General features: G+C 44.2%; 1 protein-coding gene across 2 annotated transcripts in view; it reads left to right on the top strand.

Annotated features, from left to right (window-relative positions):
* ACVR1C (activin A receptor type 1C) overlaps positions 1-18,130 on the top strand; it is a 34,838-nt gene extending 16,708 nt beyond the window's left edge. The window contains exons 1-9 of one of the 2 annotated variants that reach the window (XM_082764020.1): positions 3,561-4,582; positions 5,603-6,888; positions 8,131-8,376; positions 10,314-10,544; positions 10,864-11,031; positions 11,776-11,932; positions 12,263-12,387; positions 12,662-12,792; positions 13,128-18,130. In XM_082764020.1, the coding sequence (XP_082620146.1) occupies positions 6,885-6,888; positions 8,131-8,376; positions 10,314-10,544; positions 10,864-11,031; positions 11,776-11,932; positions 12,263-12,387; positions 12,662-12,792; positions 13,128-13,253 (1,188 nt within the window). In that variant the 5' untranslated portion in view covers positions 3,561-4,582; positions 5,603-6,884 and the 3' untranslated portion in view covers positions 13,254-18,130. Of the gene's footprint in view, positions 1-3,560; positions 4,583-5,602; positions 6,889-8,130; positions 8,377-10,313; positions 10,545-10,863; positions 11,032-11,775; positions 11,933-12,262; positions 12,388-12,661; positions 12,793-13,127 lie in introns of those variants that run through there. The other variant, XM_082764019.1, reaches the window with a different exon arrangement.
* The last annotated feature ends 927 nt before the right edge of the window (positions 18,131-19,057 follow it).

The raw sequence follows: 19,057 nt of genomic DNA, 5'->3' as shown, positions 1-19,057 counted from the left end.
AGGACTCTCCAGCAGCTCTTCTTTGTGCCCACCCGCTTCAGCTCAACTCTGTGTTAATTACCAAGGGCTCACGGTGTGTAATACCAAGAGTGACTGGGAAACAATGAAGTGATGTGCACTGTGAGGATCTCTGAAGCAGAAAGCAATTTGTTTTTTATGATTGCCCATGCATGAATTTCCACGGTAAGGCTGCAGGTGGCATTGCGTGCCTCATTCAGCAGCAGAGCTGTCCTTGCTGTGTCGTGTGCGAGAGGAGGTTGCTCTTGTTCTGAGTTGGGTTTTTTACTATGTGTGAAGAAAATAAACATTTCTAAGGGCAGATGCGACCTTCATATCTGCTTTTGATATACTTGATATACTTTTGATATACTGTGGATTTCATCGCAATTTTTTTGTGTTGACAGGTCATATGTTCCAAAGTGCAGGACTGGTTTTCAATAATTAGGGTTTTTCTGTTACCCTGAATTTATTTCCAGTTTTCTACTATTTAAGCTACAACACTTTCTGCCCAAGCCGGTGACCTGAGAGGACCTTTCTCTGTCAGTGTGGTGTCATATCAGGTCTACAGAAAATGGCCTGCATGCTGCTTCCATGCTGGTTCTTTCGATGAATGTGTGTGTCTACAAGAAATTGCATGTGTTCACCTCAGCATGTTGCAGACTGTTTTAAGGGCTTGCTAATAAGATCTTGAAGATTTCCTCAAGTTGTAGACTGGTGCTTCACAGGGCTATCAGACTGTATTTCAGATTAGGGAGATGGTCCTTGTGATCTGTCCCCACCCCACTTGTGAGAGGGTTTTGCCCCCTCACAAGCCTATTTATAGCTGACAGACCTCTACCTGCAGCCCCAGGGCAGGTGGCTGGAGGTTCTCATAACTCAATGCTTCCATTTGGTTATGGTGGAGGGCAGTGTTTGAGCTTAGCATGTCTCAATACAAACAGGCTGGGGAACTTCTTTCCCATCTCTTCTCCAAAGCAGCAATGTTGGTGTTGGCCTCAGTCACCTCCTTCGGTGGAGGCAGTGACTCAACAGCTGTTGAACCCAAGCCTGAAGGTTCAGACTTCTTAGGCTTGTTACCAGGTGCAGTAATCAGGGCCTTCTTAACCTCGCATATCGTCTGTTTATAGATGCGTGGGAAAAGTTCGTGTGACTGTCATTCTAAACTCTTGATCTCAAAACACCTAGTGATGCCAAATATTAAGTCTCTGTCTTTACAGATACTGAAAATTGAGGCTGGATGGGTGCTGGTAGGTTTGCTAATGTGTCATAGGGCTATGGGCTTTCAGAGCAGCCTGCTTTTAGTGAGTGCCTAAAGAAAACCTTGACCTCTATGAGAAGGAAATTGGTGATGTGTTCAGACTGTACAATAATGCACCTGTGAGTTAGTGGGAAAATCCAACACAACAAAAAGTCTTTGTAAAAGCTTTAATTCTATTTTTTTTTTCCACTTTTCCTCTTTAAATTTACCCCCATGATTCCACCAAAAAGCACCACACTGCTAGAAAGGTGTCTGCTCACTCTGGGGTCCTGGTGGTGCAGCATCTCTAGAACTTGAGATGAAAAAGTTATTGTTCTGTATTTATATGATGGAAAATGAGTCAGAGGAGTGAGGAGGCTTTATGGAACAAGATTAAGATAGCAGTGGGATTAACAAACTGTATTATAAGTAATTTGCCAGCTCTTCTCTTTACTGTCATTGCCTAAACTGTGCAGTCACAAAAGGCACTCATATCACCTACAGAGGTACACAGCAGGATGAAAGAAAGTGGAATATAGAACAAATCCTAAGAACAAAAAATCCTTGGACATATTCATATTGATAAGAAAGATGATTTATACTAGGTAGATTAACTACCAGGCAATATTTTCAATCTCTCTCTCTCTCTTTTTTTTTTTTTTAATGAACAAGTAATTACTTTTCACTATATTTACCTCTTTGAAAATCCCTAAAAACATTAAAGCCTTTTTAGGTGAATGGAATGCACAGATTTATTAATATTCAAGAAGTCAGATACTGCTGTTCTAGTTTATAAGGCACATAGTAATACAGAAAATTAGAAGAATCAGCCTTCAACTAATAATTTGTGGAATGAAATCAAGTGTTTGAAAATATATTATAAGGGAAATACATTCAATTGTTTAAATGTAAGAAAAAGTAGTAACTGTTTTCTGTAATTTAAAGCAGGGGAAAAAAAAAGGAAAAAAAGATCCATATTAAGGAACATGATAATAAAGGATCCTGAAGGGCAGATGGGTGAGCAGGCTGCCCTGCTGGTCAGGGTTCAGGGTAAGGCTCTGGCTTTCCCTTTTCTTTATTCTTGGCATTCATTGTCTGTTACTGAACACCATGTAAAGGTTTCTTTTTGTTTTCCCAGTACTAGCATCATCAAGAATAGCTTAGAAGGAAGGTACAGAGAGAGTGAAGAGAAAAAAGACAATTATTTCACTAACTTTTATAACTTTTCTAAAATGTTTAGTGATGGATAAAAATAGGGAGGATGGGGAATGCGACAAAAAGAAAAGAGGAAGTGAAATATTTTGGTATATATTTTTGCTATTCTTTGAGGCCACTTTGTTTCTTCTGAACTGGTGGGTTTGGAAGCCAGTGCCAGAGTCCAGTGCCAACACTAACAGCTTGCGTTACTACTCTGCTGCACTGCAATAGTAGAAACTTCATTTAGTTGATTGTTTTCTGCTTTGAGTTTTTGATGAAAAAGATGATGTTATGGCACGGATGTCAGGACAGAGGTTAAGACTGGAAAACGAAGGGGGAAGAAGAGCTGCTGCTGACCAGCTTCTACCTGGACCCGGGGTCCTGCAGCCTGCTAGTGGCCAGCTGAGCTGGCCAGGAAGCTCTGGAGCAGATGTGATCAGTGGGACCTGTTTGGACCACTGTGAGGAGTGCCACATCCAGTAGCAGCTGTCCTAAAGACCATAGCCTCTAAGTTACACACGTTCTCTGCCTGGCCATTAGGAGGTTAGCTGACCCAATGACAGGTTGTCAGCATGGGTTGTAGCGTGGTGCAGAGCTGCTCAGAGGTTAAAATAACTGTGTGAGCTGTACTAAACCTGTTTCCTTTCCATGTTCACCCAGTTCGGTGCTGTACCACTGATGCAATTCTTAGGATAATCTCCCACTTGGACTGATCTGAAGTTCTCCTTGAAAAAGGTTCTGTAGGCAGAGCTGCAGCCTGTCATAGCTGCTCTGTGAATGTGTAATTCGGCAAATATTTCACATACTGTTGAACATCTTGGCTGTCCCAGGTTCATGTTCTCCAGAGGAATTTGTAAGAATACAGCCATTTGAAGAGAAGGCAGGGGAAGGGACAGGGAATCGGGGAAATAGGAATTTAGGTAATGTATCTGTTTATCTTGCAGCTGTATCCCTGATGGCTTTGCTTGAACCTCCAGATCCTTCAGCAGGCCTTTCCCAGATGATTTCTGAATGTCCTGAAAGGGATGGTGGAGTCTGCAGTCATGGTGGAGGCTGGAGAAACTTGATTTTAGTCTCTAGTCCAAATTATGTATTTTTGAAATTGTTTAAAAATATTCTGTACATCTGATTAGAGCTCTGCATTAGATACAATACATTTTCTTACAGCATTGGAAAGGATACATATTTTTTTTTCCCCCTAGGTAGTTTAGGAACTTAAATATGAATAGTTTAGGACTTTTATAAGTCTTAAGGTTGCCATTATATGTTAAAAAACAGGCAAATGCCGTGTGTGAGAATGTCTTTTCTGTTGGAGGGAAAATAACTTTTTTTTTTTTTTTCTCCTGCCTAAAAGCACTCTTCTATTTACACAACTTGGAATATAACTGTACCATATTGTGAAATTGCTAAAGATTGCCAGATGTGCTATTTTTGTTTCATACATGGCAACATGTCTTCAGGGTCTATTCTTGATCAGTAAGACATTGAATAATACATTAGACATAAGATTGCAAAACATTTTGATTAATGGTGTTGATTTAATAGTTTTAGGTAGTCATGAGAGATTTTCTTATTTCCCAAAGTGTTTAACATTGCTCAACTGCCGTAAACATTACCACACTTATTTGGTGCTTTTGTCTCAAATTACTGTTTGTACCTTGTGTGCTGTGTGTTTTGCTCATCCCTCCTCCGGCACACGGCGTTGCTGTGGGAAGCCCCAGGGGCTCGCGGTGTCCCAGCCCACAGCAGCACGCTGCAGGGCACGGTCGCGGTGCTGCTGCAGGATGCCATGTCGCAAGGGGTCAGCACGTGAAGACGACCTGCAACAGAACACAAAGCAGAAAGCACAAGGCTGGTAATTCCCAAGGCTCCCGTGTGTGCTCTGTGAAGAACTGGAAGGGGTTTGAGTAGTTGCCAGCAGCCTCGATCTACGCTTTGGTACAGCCAGGAGACTAAGGGAGGACAAGTGTGGTCTCCAGCTGACTCCTTCCAAGAAACTTCTCTAGACAGTCAGGATCTCTTCATTTCCCAGGAACTTGGTGGAGACCCCATGCAAACCGTCCCAGATGCCTCAGCTCCCAGTCTCACTGCTACCTCGCCTCCTGCATCTGAGCACTCTCAACTTAAGCAGCATCCCAGAGGAGTCCTGTAAGCATCACTGAACTTGATTTTATTCTGAACAACTGTTACTGCTTAAGTCATAAAGTTGGCATCTGTTTGTATTCCTGATTCTGGATGTTACCTTCTTGAGTGGATGTGAGTGTTTGAGCTTTGCTTCTGCCTCACTGATGTCCCACTCTGAGTCCCCAGCATGACCCCGAGTGTCTTTGTCTCTGTGTCCCCTTGCCCATCCTCCTGTGCAAGGCAAGTTTTCTTCTGCTCTGTGCCCAAGGAGTTAAAATGTGCCTGTTGGCCTGCTGTACTCGCTAGGTCCCTGCTAAACCTGCCAGCTTCTGCTTTCCTGGCTCCCAAAGCACCATACTGAGAGGGAAATGTCTTTAAAAATTAAGTTATGCAAAGTTCTCTCAGCCTGCACTGCTATTGTTTAACAATACAAATTATGCTTTATATTCAGTAAAAATGTCTGATCACTTTGGTGCTACAGTTTGAGACTTTTTTTTACCGATAATCATAGTTTTGTGTTTTTTTTTTTTTTTTCTTAAAGACATGCTGAGTGTTTTTTTAGTGTCCCAAAAATCTGCCATAAAACCTCTTTCATCAGCACAAACACTTGTACAATGTACAACCCGTGCACTGAAAGTTCAGAAAGTTTCATGTCCCTACTCCAGAAGCCCCAGGTGGATTGCTGTGCCATTTAATTCTGTTTGCAAATCCGTGCACCAAACCTAGATTTGCAGAATGTATGACATAGAATCGTAGACATAGAGAGTGCCGTAGTATGGCTTTAATATTAAAATCCCATCAAAATGGGTGCTTTCTTTTAGGTTCATTGGGTGAGTCAGGAGCATGCCCTGCAATGAGAGAAGTGGCTGTGGGTGTGCACGTTTCACCACTTGCCTTGCTCAGACATCAGTATTTTGTGCTTGTTGTCATCACCCAGTTTCAGAAAACCACGGAAAGTTTTTTTTTTATATATACATAGATAAGTATATAGTTTTAAGATTAAAAGAAAGCCAGCAGTAACTGTTATCCTTTTTGCTTGTACAGGTTTGCCACCTGTGACATCCAAGCTTGCAAGGGAACTCACAAGGCTTGAAAGAAAAATAAAATAAAAAGGAACCAAATGGAAGATTTTGAGGAAGTTTGCTTCTGGCAAGCATGGTGCTCTAGACTGGAGGATGCTGTGAAAATGGACAAAAGGGAAGGACCAGGAGGGGGATACGTGGGAGCAGTGAATGTACTTGATGGAAAGGGGCAGAAGTGGGCTGGCAGGAGACCATGTGGTGATGAAGTAAAACGTCTGTCTGGCAAAAGCAGGCGTGTGCATGCGATGGAGGTTTGCAGACAGGAACAGGAGGCGCAGGTGAAGAACGTCCCATCAGGACTACTGCTTGCTTTGCCTCCTGTAGCCATTCCACGTGGGCAGCACCCACAAGCATGGCAGGTGCCTAAGGTCACTTGCAACTGGAGCAAATATGTCATAGGAGGACCACCTGTCACCGCTTCTTGCAGGAAGGGAGGATTGCCACTTCAGCTCGTGGGCACTGAGTTTGTGTGCCCGTCTCCAAAGACCGCACATGGAAACGCCTCCTTGCTGAAACGCTTCTCCTGCTGCTCGACTGTTGCTGTTCAAAGCCTCATGAGTTGTTTTTTTTTTTTTTTTTCTTTTTCTTTTGATCTGATTTGCATGGGCCTAAGGACAATAAAGTTCTATGTTTTCTCATTTTATGTTGTTTTTCAGCAGTTGGTGAAGGAATGGGTATCTCAAAGTGCCTTGTGCATGTTTGTCTTTACCAGCCCCCGCTGACAGACAGTGAATGTGCCTAGGTCTGTGCGTGGGGGCATCGATTCGGGCAATGCACTGGAAGTCCTGTGTTTTGTATGCCAACCACCCAAGTCACTGCTCCTTGCCCTGGCTCTTTGCACCAGGTGCACAGCTTTCTGTGCAGCTGGGCAGCCCTCGCCAGGGCCCAGCACACACAAAGTCATACATGGAGCAGTGTGCCTGAGCAGCAGGAATGGCCCCACAGTGCCCAGAGCCAGCTGCGGCACCAAAGCTCATGAGATAAAGGATACCTGCTTTCTGCACTTCAGCAGTCCTCTGGAGGAACTTTCTGGCATGTGGATGCAGTCAAAAACAGCTTAGGAAATCACAGCACATCGGTTAACGAGCAGCAGCCACAAGGAAGCATCCTGCCTGCAAATCCTCTTATGAATCTGCCAGCTAACCCTGTGAACATCCTGTTGAAGACTATTAAAGGAAAAGCCCGTGGGCGAGATGTAGTGACTTTGCTTTCAGAATGGTTTGAATTGTATTCTGTGAATAGACATGGGTCTGTTGTTAACTTTTTGTTTATTTTCTTTTCTTTTCTCACTTATTCAAGTGCATTGTGTTAAAAATGTAAGGGAGAGAAGAAAAAGGACCAAATTAACTTTGCACAGCTAACTGCTGATCCTGGCACTTCTGAATCATGGAGTGCATGCCTTGAAACTGTCCTTTGAAGAAAAACTGCTTCAGTCATAGTATTAACTGGAGGAAAGTAAGTGTCTGTACTGAGAGCCAGGGAACTCGTCAGGCTTCTGAGACTCCAGAGCAGTGAGTGAGCTGCAGAGTGCTTCTGTGCAGTGCCTCAGCTGCTCCCAAACTGCAGCACACTCACTGCCTAGCACTTTCTGAAAGGGAAAGAGGACCTTTTTTTTTCTAGAAATACTACAGGAGTGACGTTGTATGGTATGAAGTTGATGATTCTTGAATCTTCTATAACCTTTAGGCCCACAATTTGGAACTTGTGATTCGGTGTGCTTTGATTAAGTGGTTGTTTTATTTTTTTAGCTTATTCACAATTTTGTGGGCATTAGGGAGACCATGTACAAGTAAACACCGTAATAATGTATTCCTGCAGCATCTTGGTATGTTTTTTACCCCTGTAGTTTTAAATGGAAATTGATGCAGAACAGTCCCTTTCCTTGACACTTGTAAAATATAACTTTGTGAACACAAGTTTCAAAAGCGTTCTGTCTTAGAAATCCTTTTGTTGCCTCATTACTAGATCTCTGTATTCCCCTATGCATTCAGTATTAGGGAAGCAGCTTTTCCAAGGATTCGGTTTTGGCTGGGACAGTGCATTGAGAAATCTGTACACGAGCTGTTAGGAGAGGGAAGGGCATGGTGCTGCTGGCAGTGGAGCCGATCGGGTGTGTGGCACTGCTCGGTCGTGCCGGGTGTGGGGCCGAGTCTCAGCCGTGCCGTGGGTGCCTCGCACCTGGCCTGTGCCTTGCCAGCCCTAGCACCGGGCTGCATTTTGGTCTGCCCTGCTGCCAGCTTGTTGGGCCAGTCCTGTCTCCTCATCCATGGTGTTTGTGGTGGTGCTGGTCAGTGGTAACGCGGCATTGGCCTGAGCCCGAGGTACACGCAAAGATGTGTGCAGGGAAAGCCTCAGTAGCGTGCAGAGCCTTGGTCTGTTCTGCTGCCAGCAGGACTCGGGGAAATAATTAAACCTCGATGTCTCATCTGCTCAGCAGTCCCTCACTCACTGTCTGTTTTCCCCCATCCTTCCCCTTGTCTCTCCCCAAAGCGTCCGAGTCCCCCAGCCGTGCCAGCGCAGGGCCCGTGGTGCTGGCGGTGACGGTGGCCGTGCCCGTCTGCGTCCTGTCCCTCGTGGCGGTGCTGGCTGCCTGCGCCTGCCAGGGCCGGCGCTGCGCCTACGGCAGGAAGAAGCAGCCCAACGTGGAGGAGCCGCTCTCCGAGTGCAACCTGGTCAGCTCGGGCAAGACGCTCAAGGACCTCATTTACGACATGACCACGTCTGGATCTGGCTCTGGTACGGGGGTGTCCCTGGGTGCACCACGTCTCGTGTCCACCAGCACCGTGGGGAGCAGGGCTGCCGTGCTGGCCCTGTCTCTGGCTCCCTGTGGGGCTTCAGAGCAAACGCTGGTGATACTGAGCCAAGTGCTCACCTGCACTGTAGAGCGGTGGCAGACGTGCTCTGAGCGTGGCTGCCTAGGATCTGCTGCAGGGGCACCCACGGGCTCCCATGCCTGGCACACGCTGTGCTGGGGGGAGGCCAGGAGGGCTGGCCAGGCTTTGGTTGCTCTCCTTCTGTCAAGTAGCAAAAGCTCAATTCCTTCCTCCGACGCAAAGGTTAAGAAGGTGACTCAGAAGTGTGTTGCCTGTGCTAACAGAGCCATTGGTGGCTAATATGTCCTAGCTGGCTGCAGGAAGTACTGCCGTTAACTGGATGAAGCAGAAAGCCACTGCTGACGTCCTCCCGACTGTGCCAAAATACAATTACTCCAAATACTTATTTTGAGCAGTATACTAACATTTTTAACGTTTTTCCCATTTGTAATATCCTTTCTGCTATGAGGCCCCCACAGCTATTGAGAACTTGCCTAATCACAAAATCACAAAATCCCAAATTCCAGTTCATCGTGTTGGTGGCACATCTGGTGTGTGTGGCCCAATTTGCTGTAACTATAATTTTTATTTATCTGAAAAATACATAAATTATGCTGAATTTTATTTGTAGGTGAAAAATGTGCAAATGATGCTTAATTTAATTGACTATACCTTCCATGGACTGCATACCTGCAGGCTTAATTTATTATACTTCCCCAATCTTTCTTTGTGGATATAATAAACTTTGTATACCCTGCGGGTTTAACTGCTCACACGCAGCTGAGCTAACCACAGGGCTGTCTTTGTGCCAGCCTGCAGTGGAGGCAGAGGAAGAATCTACCGGCACTGGTGCAGTTTATTCTGATTTCAGGCAAATAACAAGTGCATTCCTTGTGGCCTGGCCACGATGCTTGCAGGGTGGCCACCAGCAGCCAGGACAGGGCTGTACAGAGGCAGCAGTGGGTACCAGGGAAACCAGAGGAGAAATTTGAATAAATTTGAATAACCTGACCTTCAAACTGTAATTTTTCTTGCTGATTAATATTCTCTGTTAAAAGCCAGGCTGTCTGGATTTAAGAAAAATAAAAAGTTTTGCTTTAAGATGCAGTATCAAATCAAACAAGGCAGGGCTTTATGGCTTGAAAAAACAAAGGGAAAAATATGGTGAATACCATAGAAAAGATCCCAGATATGATAGAAAGTTCCAGATACATTAGAGCAAGATTTTGAAAATGAGACATGGGACATCACATCAAATAATTAGGAACAATAAATAAATGAATAAACACACACACACAAAAAAAACACAAACAAACAACAACAAAAAAACCCACAGTGTTACAGGTGCTCAGTAAACAAACACTATTTGGGATATGTACTGACTGAGGCATGGGCTGGTGGAAAACTAGGATCATAAGTACAGTTATGTATGTGTAAAAATGAAATGATTCAAAAATGAAATTCTTCAGAAGAATACACTTAAGAGACCAAGTGGATGTTGAGTGTTATTAATTCTGGTGTGTTTAACACCACAACTGACATTGATAAGACTTCTGCCACAAGGAGAGAATGTACATGTATGTGCCTTCCAAGTGAGGAAAATGTTAATGTTACTGTTCTCAATGTTTCTTAGCACCTGGGTGTATGCTCCTTTTCTGAGAGGAAGAAAATGCTCTAAACTTCATACAAATCTGAAAAGTCAGTTTATGTTTAATATATTTGAGAAATGCTGTGGTAAACAGTATACGGGACTTAGCAACATCTATTTATAAAACAAACAAACAGAAAAAACGCCTTCTTGCAAAAGTTGTGAAATTGCTGACCTATTTCACAGACGCCCATCTTTTCCTTTCAAACTAGGCTTACCTCTGCTCGTACAAAGAACAATTGCAAGGACTATCGTTCTGCAGGAAATTGTGGGAAAAGGCCGCTTTGGCGAAGTCTGGCGTGGAAAGTGGTGTGGGGAAGATGTTGCCGTGAAAATCTTCTCCTCAAGAGACGAGCGGTCATGGTTTCGGGAGGCAGAGATTTATCAGACAGTTATGCTGAGACACGAAAATATCCTGGGCTTTATTGCTGCTGATAACAAGGGTATAATTGCATTTCCTCATTCAGTTTCACAATTTAAAGCTGGCTGGCCAACAGCAAACCCATACCGCGGGGCACTCGGAGTGTCTGCCTGAGGCTGGGCCCTGCTGCCCCGGTCCCAGCTGAAGTGAGTGCTGGAGAGGTCCCCAGCCAGGGCTGCCACCGTCTGCCCAGGGCAGGGACAGCGGGGCCAGGTGGTGCTCGAGGCGTGCTGGGACCCCATCTGGACCTGCCAAGGGGGTGGGTGCTGGCCAGATGATGGGGAGGACTTTTCTTGGTGACATTTCTTATGAAGCTGAACCATCTCGCATCCTCTTGGCAGATAACGGGACCTGGACCCAGCTGTGGCTCGTCTCTGAGTACCACGAGCAAGGGTCCCTGTTCGACTACCTGAACAGGGGCACGGTGACAGTGGAGGGCATGGTGAGGCTGGCACTGTCCATCGCCAGTGGGCTGGCACACCTGCACATGGAGATCGTGGGCACGCAGGGTAAGCACTTCTCCCCCTCTGCCCTTCAGGTATGTGAAGGGACTCGGTGGTGCTGATAGAGCAGAGCATGTGTTATTTGCACCACCAGAAACTGTATTAGCATGAGCATACATGATACAGGGTAAATAGAGACTAGCAATATAATCTTCCCAACTGAGTTTGTGGTCCTCGTAGCTTTTAAAATGCAGATTTTCAGATTTTTGGCACTGTTTCTGCTGTAATTTGGGATAACCTAACTACACCCCTTCCTTGCCAGTCAGGCACAAAGAATATTGGGCGGGTCTGTGTTCGGATAAACAAAACTCTCCTCTGTTATTGATGTGATAATGAAGCAGCCACTTCACAGAGCTAACCACTGCATTTGGGTAGTGCTGCAGCTAATTGTGTCTGTTTCAAAAAACACTCATTGCCTGTCTGCTCCAGCCTTTGTAAGTGAGCATCTGTGGGAGCAGCTCTATTAGAGGGGTATGCTAATGAATGATTCTCTAAATGACTTTGGAGTGGGAATTTACAGTTTTGTTCCTGAAACAGACATATTTGAACAAAAATGCCTTTTTTTTTTTTTTTTTTACTATTTATTTTGATAGCATTGATCAGAGCTTTACTTGGAACAAAATTGCCTGTCGTGTTTTTTACAAGGTATAGCACCAAAACTGAATAAAAATGTTTTTGTTTTACTTGCTCATTATACTAAAATTTGTACTGCGATCACCAGAACAGACAGCAGTTCTTTGTTGTGAGCAGGCAAGCCAGCGATCGCACACAGAGACCTGAAATCCAAGAACATCCTGGTGAAGAGGAACGAGAGCTGTGCCATCGCAGACCTGGGGCTGGCTGTGAAGCACGACTCCGTGCTCAACACCATCGACATCCCGCAGAACCCACGGGTGGGGACAAGGAGGTGCGGGCAGGCAGCACAACGAGCTTCCCCGCAGGCTCCCAGGCTCCTGGCGGGGTGGTGTGGTGCAGTGCAGTGGGTGCTGTGTGGTGGATGTGGTGTGGTGCAGCGCGGTGGGTGCAGCATGGTGTGGTGGGCACAGGCTGGTGGCACTGGGCACAGGAGGCCACTGGGCACACTGCTGGGGCAGCCCGCACATCCTTCCCGGTGCTGCAATGACTTGAGGTGGCCATGGCATCCCTCTTTCCTGTCTGTATGTCTGTCACGTGGCAGCGCAGCCGCAGTCATCTGTGTGAGCTGGCTCTAGCAAACTGACCTGTGTGTCCTTTAAAGGTACATGGCTCCTGAGATACTTGACGATGCGATGAACACGAACATCTTCGAGTCCTTCAAGCGTGCAGACATCTACTCTCTTGGGCTAGTCTACTGGGAGATAGCACGAAGGTGTTGCATTGGAGGTGAGCTGTCTGCCCTTTTTATTCTGCTGTCCAGACTGCTTTCATCCTAAATAAACCAAACACAATTAAAGGAACTATGTTCCTGGCCCCGTACTCTCAATTACCCTGGTAGAATGTGGAGGCAGAAATCTGTTGTTGAGCACTTGTTCTGCACCAAGAAACAAGGTGGCCCCAAATGTCCCCGTTCCTTCTCATTGCCTATAAAAACAATTGGAGTGTATTCTGGAGCAGCGATTATGCATTTTGTGTGCCCTAAACGATAAATCTTTCCTAGGAATCACTGAGGAATACCAGCTGCCTTACTATGATGTTGTGCCTTCTGATCCGTCGATAGAAGATATGAGAAGGGTAGTTTGTGAGCAGAAGCTCAGACCAAATATCCCAAACCAGTGGCAAAGCTGTGAGGTAAAAGCAGTTTTCCAGTTTGTTATAAAACATATCTAAATAAAGACAGAACATTTCAGTGAGACAGAGGGAAGCCCGTGCCCAGCCTCCACTCAGTTTAAATGCATTCAGATGTCTAGGCTTGTTTCAGCTCCCAGATCAATGTGTAGGAAACTGTCTTAGCACCAAATTCCAAACTTCTTTCTTTCACTGTGGTAGATAGGTCTTGATTTATGGCATTGCTGTTCTGTCGTTTCAGCGAGCTATATTTTATCTTCTAGCATTGCATGTAAGCAGCTGAAAGCAGCAGGCGGTGGTTCTGTTCCTGACCTGTTTTCCTAACTTGTGATTTGAAGGCACTGCGAGTGATGGGCCGGATAATGCGTGAGTGCTGGTACGCTAACGGAGCCGCCCGGCTGACTGCACTCCGCATCAAGAAGACAATTTCACAGCTCTGCATGCAGGAAGACTCCAAAGCCTAACAGAACTCCTTGGAGGAAGACGGGAATGCATTCTTCTGTTCATCTTTTAACATGTGATATTATTTTTATTTTTGGTCTACCTCACATAATGTGGTTCAGTATTTAAGTGCCCGGACCAGAGCACTGACATCTAGCTTCATAGTTGGCCGCTGGGAGGGGCAGCTTTTGACCTGTAGTTCTTGTTTTGTACAGCAAGTCCCTGGGTTGTGCGGGTTTTCTAAAGTATTTTAGATACTAGGTTGAATGGCAGAAAGGAGCTTTAAACACTACCACGGTGTAAAAATACCTTTTGCTATTGTGCTTTTTACTTTAGTCAAAACCCAAAACTTACTGCAAACAGCCAGGATTGGTTAAAGTGTTTGCAAGAAAAACCACACATTTTAACCTCAAAAGAAGTAAAAGACCAAATTTAATCAAGCTTTTTACATATTTCTACACAGGAATCTGAAAAGGGGCTATAAATAAAATGAATTTTTAAATACTGTATTTATCAATACCTAAGTGAATAAGATGAAAATTCTACTAAGCGTGTATATTGTGAACAAAAGTATCTAGTTGTTTTTTTAAATAACTTTTGTTTTTATTGTCTTGATTTCATGTATATTGTTATAGTTAGGATTTGGAATTATTTTGTTCTTTTCATCTGTGTTGAACATATTGATCAAAGGCCAATTTTTCTTTTTAACAGTTAGTAGGAAAAACAATGCAGGCAATAATATTCTGATAGGTACATAGGGATGGAATGGGAGAAATTTTACTGTAGCTGAGAAAATGTATATTTTTAAACAGCATCTTGCCAATCCATCATTGGTAATGTTTTGTAGTGCCTTTTGATGTTTTAGGGAGAAGCTTTGACAAAGCTGGTTCTTGGAAAGCCTGGCAAAACAGCTCGCTTCCCGTTGTGGTGACGTGTGCGATGAGCCCACTTCACCACCGCTGCCGCCACCACCATGAAGCTCAGGTGTGTGGCCATGCACTGGGCTGTCCTGTGGCTTTGGGGTTAGTGTGCTCCCTGCCACCCGAGTTTTGACGCTTGACACAGCTGTTCCTGATGTACCTGTGCTCCGGACTGGGTCGCTGTTTTCTGTCACAGCCTAGGTACCTGATCAAATGTAACTGTGAAGTGCTGATGTGCTTGCAAAAAGTCAGTGCAGCCTATTCAGAAGTTTCCTATGAATTTCTGTAGTAGCACCAGGTTGGTGTAAAGTGTCAACGTCCCTAATCTTATTTCTGTAGTACTGCAAACTATGGAAAGCAGGGTGTCTTCAAAATGCCCCCAAGTTCTGGCACTGTGTGACTTCTGTCACAGTCTGTGGTCCACACATTTGAATATATCATTCTAGTGTTTTTAGTTGCCAGCATTATATATTTCACAAGTACTTTGTTTCTTCAGGTGTTTAAATCTAGGCAGTCCATGGAAGTTAAACCCAGAGATGTCTCCAGAGTAAAGCTTTGCAAAAATTTGGTGTAGCACCCACTTACTTCTGTGGAAGCAAGCTATTAGCTGATTATGGTATTTAAGATCAAACTTTGATATGAAACTTCTTGAACAGGGGCTTCTACATGGAAGAATGGTTTGAACTTTCAGTGATTGGGACGTTGGTAGTATCAATGTCACATGGTTCATCCTGATGCACAAACTCTAGGACATTACGGACTCTTAGGGGTGTCAGTTGCCACACAAACAGGCTTCAGTGAAACTTAACTTCTTGTATAACTTTTATTCGTTTCTGCTTGTGTTAATGCAAGTCTTTGCCTCATGTTATGGTCTGTTAGCTGAATGGTGAAGAACATTTCTACCAGATTACTAGTGGATTTTTTTTTTCTGGTATGCTTTCTGAGATGTAATCAAAGTTGTCTGATTTAATTCTTAAATGCTTCAACTGCATGAGGTATACCAGGAGAGTTCAACAGGTGTATACAGTGAGAAAAGGCAACTTCTCATACATTGAAATCAGCTTGTGTTGGAATTGTAGAATAGGGTGTCTGAAATCAATAGCAGTGGAATAGAGTAACTGCAAGCACTGTGCTGATAGAGGGCTGCTTCTTCAAAGCATTTAGGCTGTGCGGGTGAGATGAACTGTTCAGAACTGCTTTAGCACTCGGGAAGGTGCCTGGATGAAATGGTCAGTCTTTCCAAAACTCTCAACACTGACAGATCCAGTTAGTTTCTGTGCTGAGGAAAGAGAATCAAATATTTGTGACTAACCAGAGCACTGTGTTAAAATGTGCACTACGAACAGTGTGCCCGAACAAATAACAGCGAGGAGAACATACCAAAGAGTAAAGCTACTGAAGTTTCAGAGCCGTCTTACTGGGCCACCTGATGTTACAGAGTGGATGTGAACAATTACCATAGGAACTTTAAAAATTGCTGCAGTGTATTTTTGAACATCTGCTACCCACAGGATGGTGTGGCAGCACAAATTGCAGCACTGCTTTCAAATATGGAAGTTGTAAATCACAAAACACAAATAATACTTTGAAATAGCACTGAAATAACTGAAGGAAGCAATCATAAAACAAAGAGTTCCATAAGTAAAATGCAGCAGAAGCCCTTTTGTGTGAGGCACACCCAGCCCTGCATTGGCAGCAATACGGTCTCACATTGGCAGCATGGTTTGCAGCTGAGCAGGCTCGTGGTGGCAGGGAGCAGCAGTGTGAAGGAACCGCCTCAGCAGTGGTGCTGGTGGTGTCTGCAGCAGCCGTGAGACGTGAGGACTCATGAGTGGAAAGTTGATCAGTTGCTGTACAAAATGTACACGATGCAAGATGACCAAGGGAGACATTAAGGTTACCTAATATGACATTTAAAATACATATTTTTTTTTCCCTAAAGTGGAGACAGTCATTGAACTTCATGGGGAGAATGATCAGAATACTCTGTAAGGACTTTTTCTTTGTTTCAAATTCACTAATATGCACTTTTTTCTTTTTTTTTTTTTTTTTTTTTTTTCTATATTATCCTTTGAAAGTATCTGCGCCCTTGAAGCATATCAGATCACTGTTGCTGGGGCTTTTTTCCCCTGTAAGTTTGATTGCACACTGTTAGAATTTGGTGTCTATGCAGAAGCTCCTCTCGGTCAGGACTTGTGCTAGACTGAAGTCTCACTGTGAAATTAAATATTGGGCTTTTGGGTGTTAGGCCGCTGGGCAGCCCCTGTGGTGACCTGCTGTGGGGCACAGCAAGGAGATGCTTCTGCTTCTCCTCTGTCATTTGCCCTGGATCACAGCCTGCTCCTCCTACTTGTTTGTTCCAGCCTGGCTTTGGACAGCAGAATAACCAACATACACAACTTTTTATTAGTTGAAAATGCCACTTTCTCCTTGTTTTTTTCAGGCATATGTGGTAGTGGATCTTAATGTTATGGTTTTTCAGTTTTCCCCATAGAGTCCCTGCAAATCACTGTCCTGGAATTTGAAAAAGCCTGCTTTGGAGCCCGGGGAAGCTCTGCTGGGCTGGATAGTAGGTTGGCTTGGTCGCAGCTCCAGCCTGTCAACACTTCAAATCTTGTCCTGTGTGTATCTTGTGGCATGAGAAGCTATGGTCTGTTTTTCCTCGCTATTCATTTTGCTCAGTATTTTTGCATTGACTTTGTTTTTGTTTTTGTTTTGAGAGGTAAATATATATTTTAGTAAACCAGAGTTAAACATAACAGAGCCAAGTGGCTAATACTGTTGTATTGGGCTTCAAAATATTTGTAAACCATGTGCTTCTTTTAAAAACAAAACAAAACCTTTGTTTTAGTTGCCTTTTCTCTCCATGTAGATGTGTCATGTTCAAATTTAAAAATAGAACTTATACTGAGCTATTTCTTTGCTCATTTAGGGAGCCTTTGGTTTCTAAAGAGAGAGATTAGTATGTTTCCTGCTAATCTCCAGTTAAAGCACAAATTCTGAAGCTCATAGAATTTTTCAAGCTTGATGATGCTCAAGGCTAGTGACCATAGTTAGCCCTTCCTAAATGATTCTTCTACTTTGGGGGAATTAATATTTTTTAATTTACTTGTAATAACAACCTAAAACTTAATGCATGGAACAAGAATTGAAAGGGAAAGTTAATTAATGAACTTTTTCTCTTGAACCTAATTTTTTGTCTCCTTAAGTCTTCCCCCCACAAAAATACCCTATGAGAAATTCAAACTGTAATCTATTTTGCACTTTGCTGTTTTAATAGTCATTTGCACTTAACCAAGATCATTCCCTCATGTAATCCAATATTTTAGCCATTGTTAGGTCACTTTTTTTTTTTTTGGGAGGGGGGTATACATTCAGGAATTATAAATAAATGTGTGAAGAAGCATATCTAGTCCCCACAACAGGTCTTGACGTTGGACAGCACAATATCTTCTTGCTGTCTGTTCCTGCCAGGATCTCCTGTGACCAGTGATGGGCTCTGGCTGCCCTCAGTCCCCAGCACATCCTAATGGGAAGGAAGGTTTTTGTTTGTTTGTTTCACGTGTTGTTGTTGAGGACAGTATCCTACAAAGTGCCTCAGCACGACATGGAAGTGCTTGGCACCAGTGCTCCTTGCTGTGGCAGGTATTGCTTGGGTAGGGCGTGCAGTGGTCCCGCCAACGCAGTAGAGTCCCTTGAGAGGGCCGGTGGGAAGACACACGGGTCTCAGCCAACAGGTACAAATGCGTGAGTGCGTTTTTGTGTAGTGGTGTGCGTTTATGAATGCCGAGACTCAAAACTCCCGCTCTGGTTTGGCATCAGTTCCGCAGAGCTCTCCTTGGCCAGCCAGCAGAGCGCCGTGTCCCCTCCCGCAGCAGCTCCTGGGGACGGGGCATTGCGAGCGGTGTGTCTGTCATCTGAAGCCATACGGTGGGCACCGTCGTGTCGCGTTGTGGTACTCCGGTAGGTGTAAGCCTTTAGGGAAAGATGTCCGTGTTCTGTTCGAACAGGCAGCACAATTTATGAATGTATGGGGAGGGGGGAGGGGGTAGAGGAGGGTGAAAGCATTAAGAGGTACAATATATTTCTACAGAATATAAGAAATGTGCAATAAATTGTAACCAAAGGCTATGAATGTATTTTTGGCATAAATAGACTGAATGTATTTTGAATGTAGCTATCACATTTGTGTCTAAATCTGCTGTGGTTTTCTGTCCCCAAAGAGAAATGTGTAGTGTTCTGTCAATCTAAAAAAATCCCAGCTTGACGTCTTTTTTTAAAAAAAAAAAAAAAAATGTTTTTTTTTTTTTTTTAAAAAAAAGCATTAATATTTTATCTGGAAGTACTGTAATATTTTAGAACTTAGTATAGCAGTAAAGGGATGAAATTCAGTCTACGTATTGTGAAATACCTAATCTAGTGTATATTGCAGCAAGTTATTTTTAAAACTATTGCTCAAGTTACTGCTTGAAATCTCAGCTGCCCCTGGATGTAAATAATTTGTTGAAATGTTGTATTTTGTATGCATATTTTACATACCAATATACTTTCAGAAAAATGTGGAGATTTTAATAAATTAAGCACACTCTGTTGCTGTGTTCCCATGAAGTGTAAACCTCTGTTTGTTATGTCCATTTTGCGAGGGCTCTGAGGGCTGTTTCAGGTCGCCTGTAGACAGCGAAGGTGTCAAGCGTGACCACAGCTCTCCCACAGCATTTCATGCCCCCAGCCCCGGCTGTGCTGTGCTGTGGTTGTGCTGGCCGGGGGTGCCCCTGCCAAGCATGGTGCTCCTGTCCATCTGCAGGAGAAGCTGGGGAAGGCCAAATCCCTGCTGCTCACCCTTCCCTGCAGCACCCGAAGGGGGAATTGGCTCTGTCTGGAGGGGCACCTGCGTGCCGTGGGGGCTC

The sequence above is a fragment of the Aythya marila genome, assembly GCF_965140915.1.
Source record: "Aythya marila genome assembly, chromosome: 6".
NCBI lineage: Eukaryota > Metazoa > Chordata > Aves > Anseriformes > Anatidae > Aythya > Aythya marila.
This window is presented reverse-complemented; position numbering and strand designations above follow the sequence as displayed.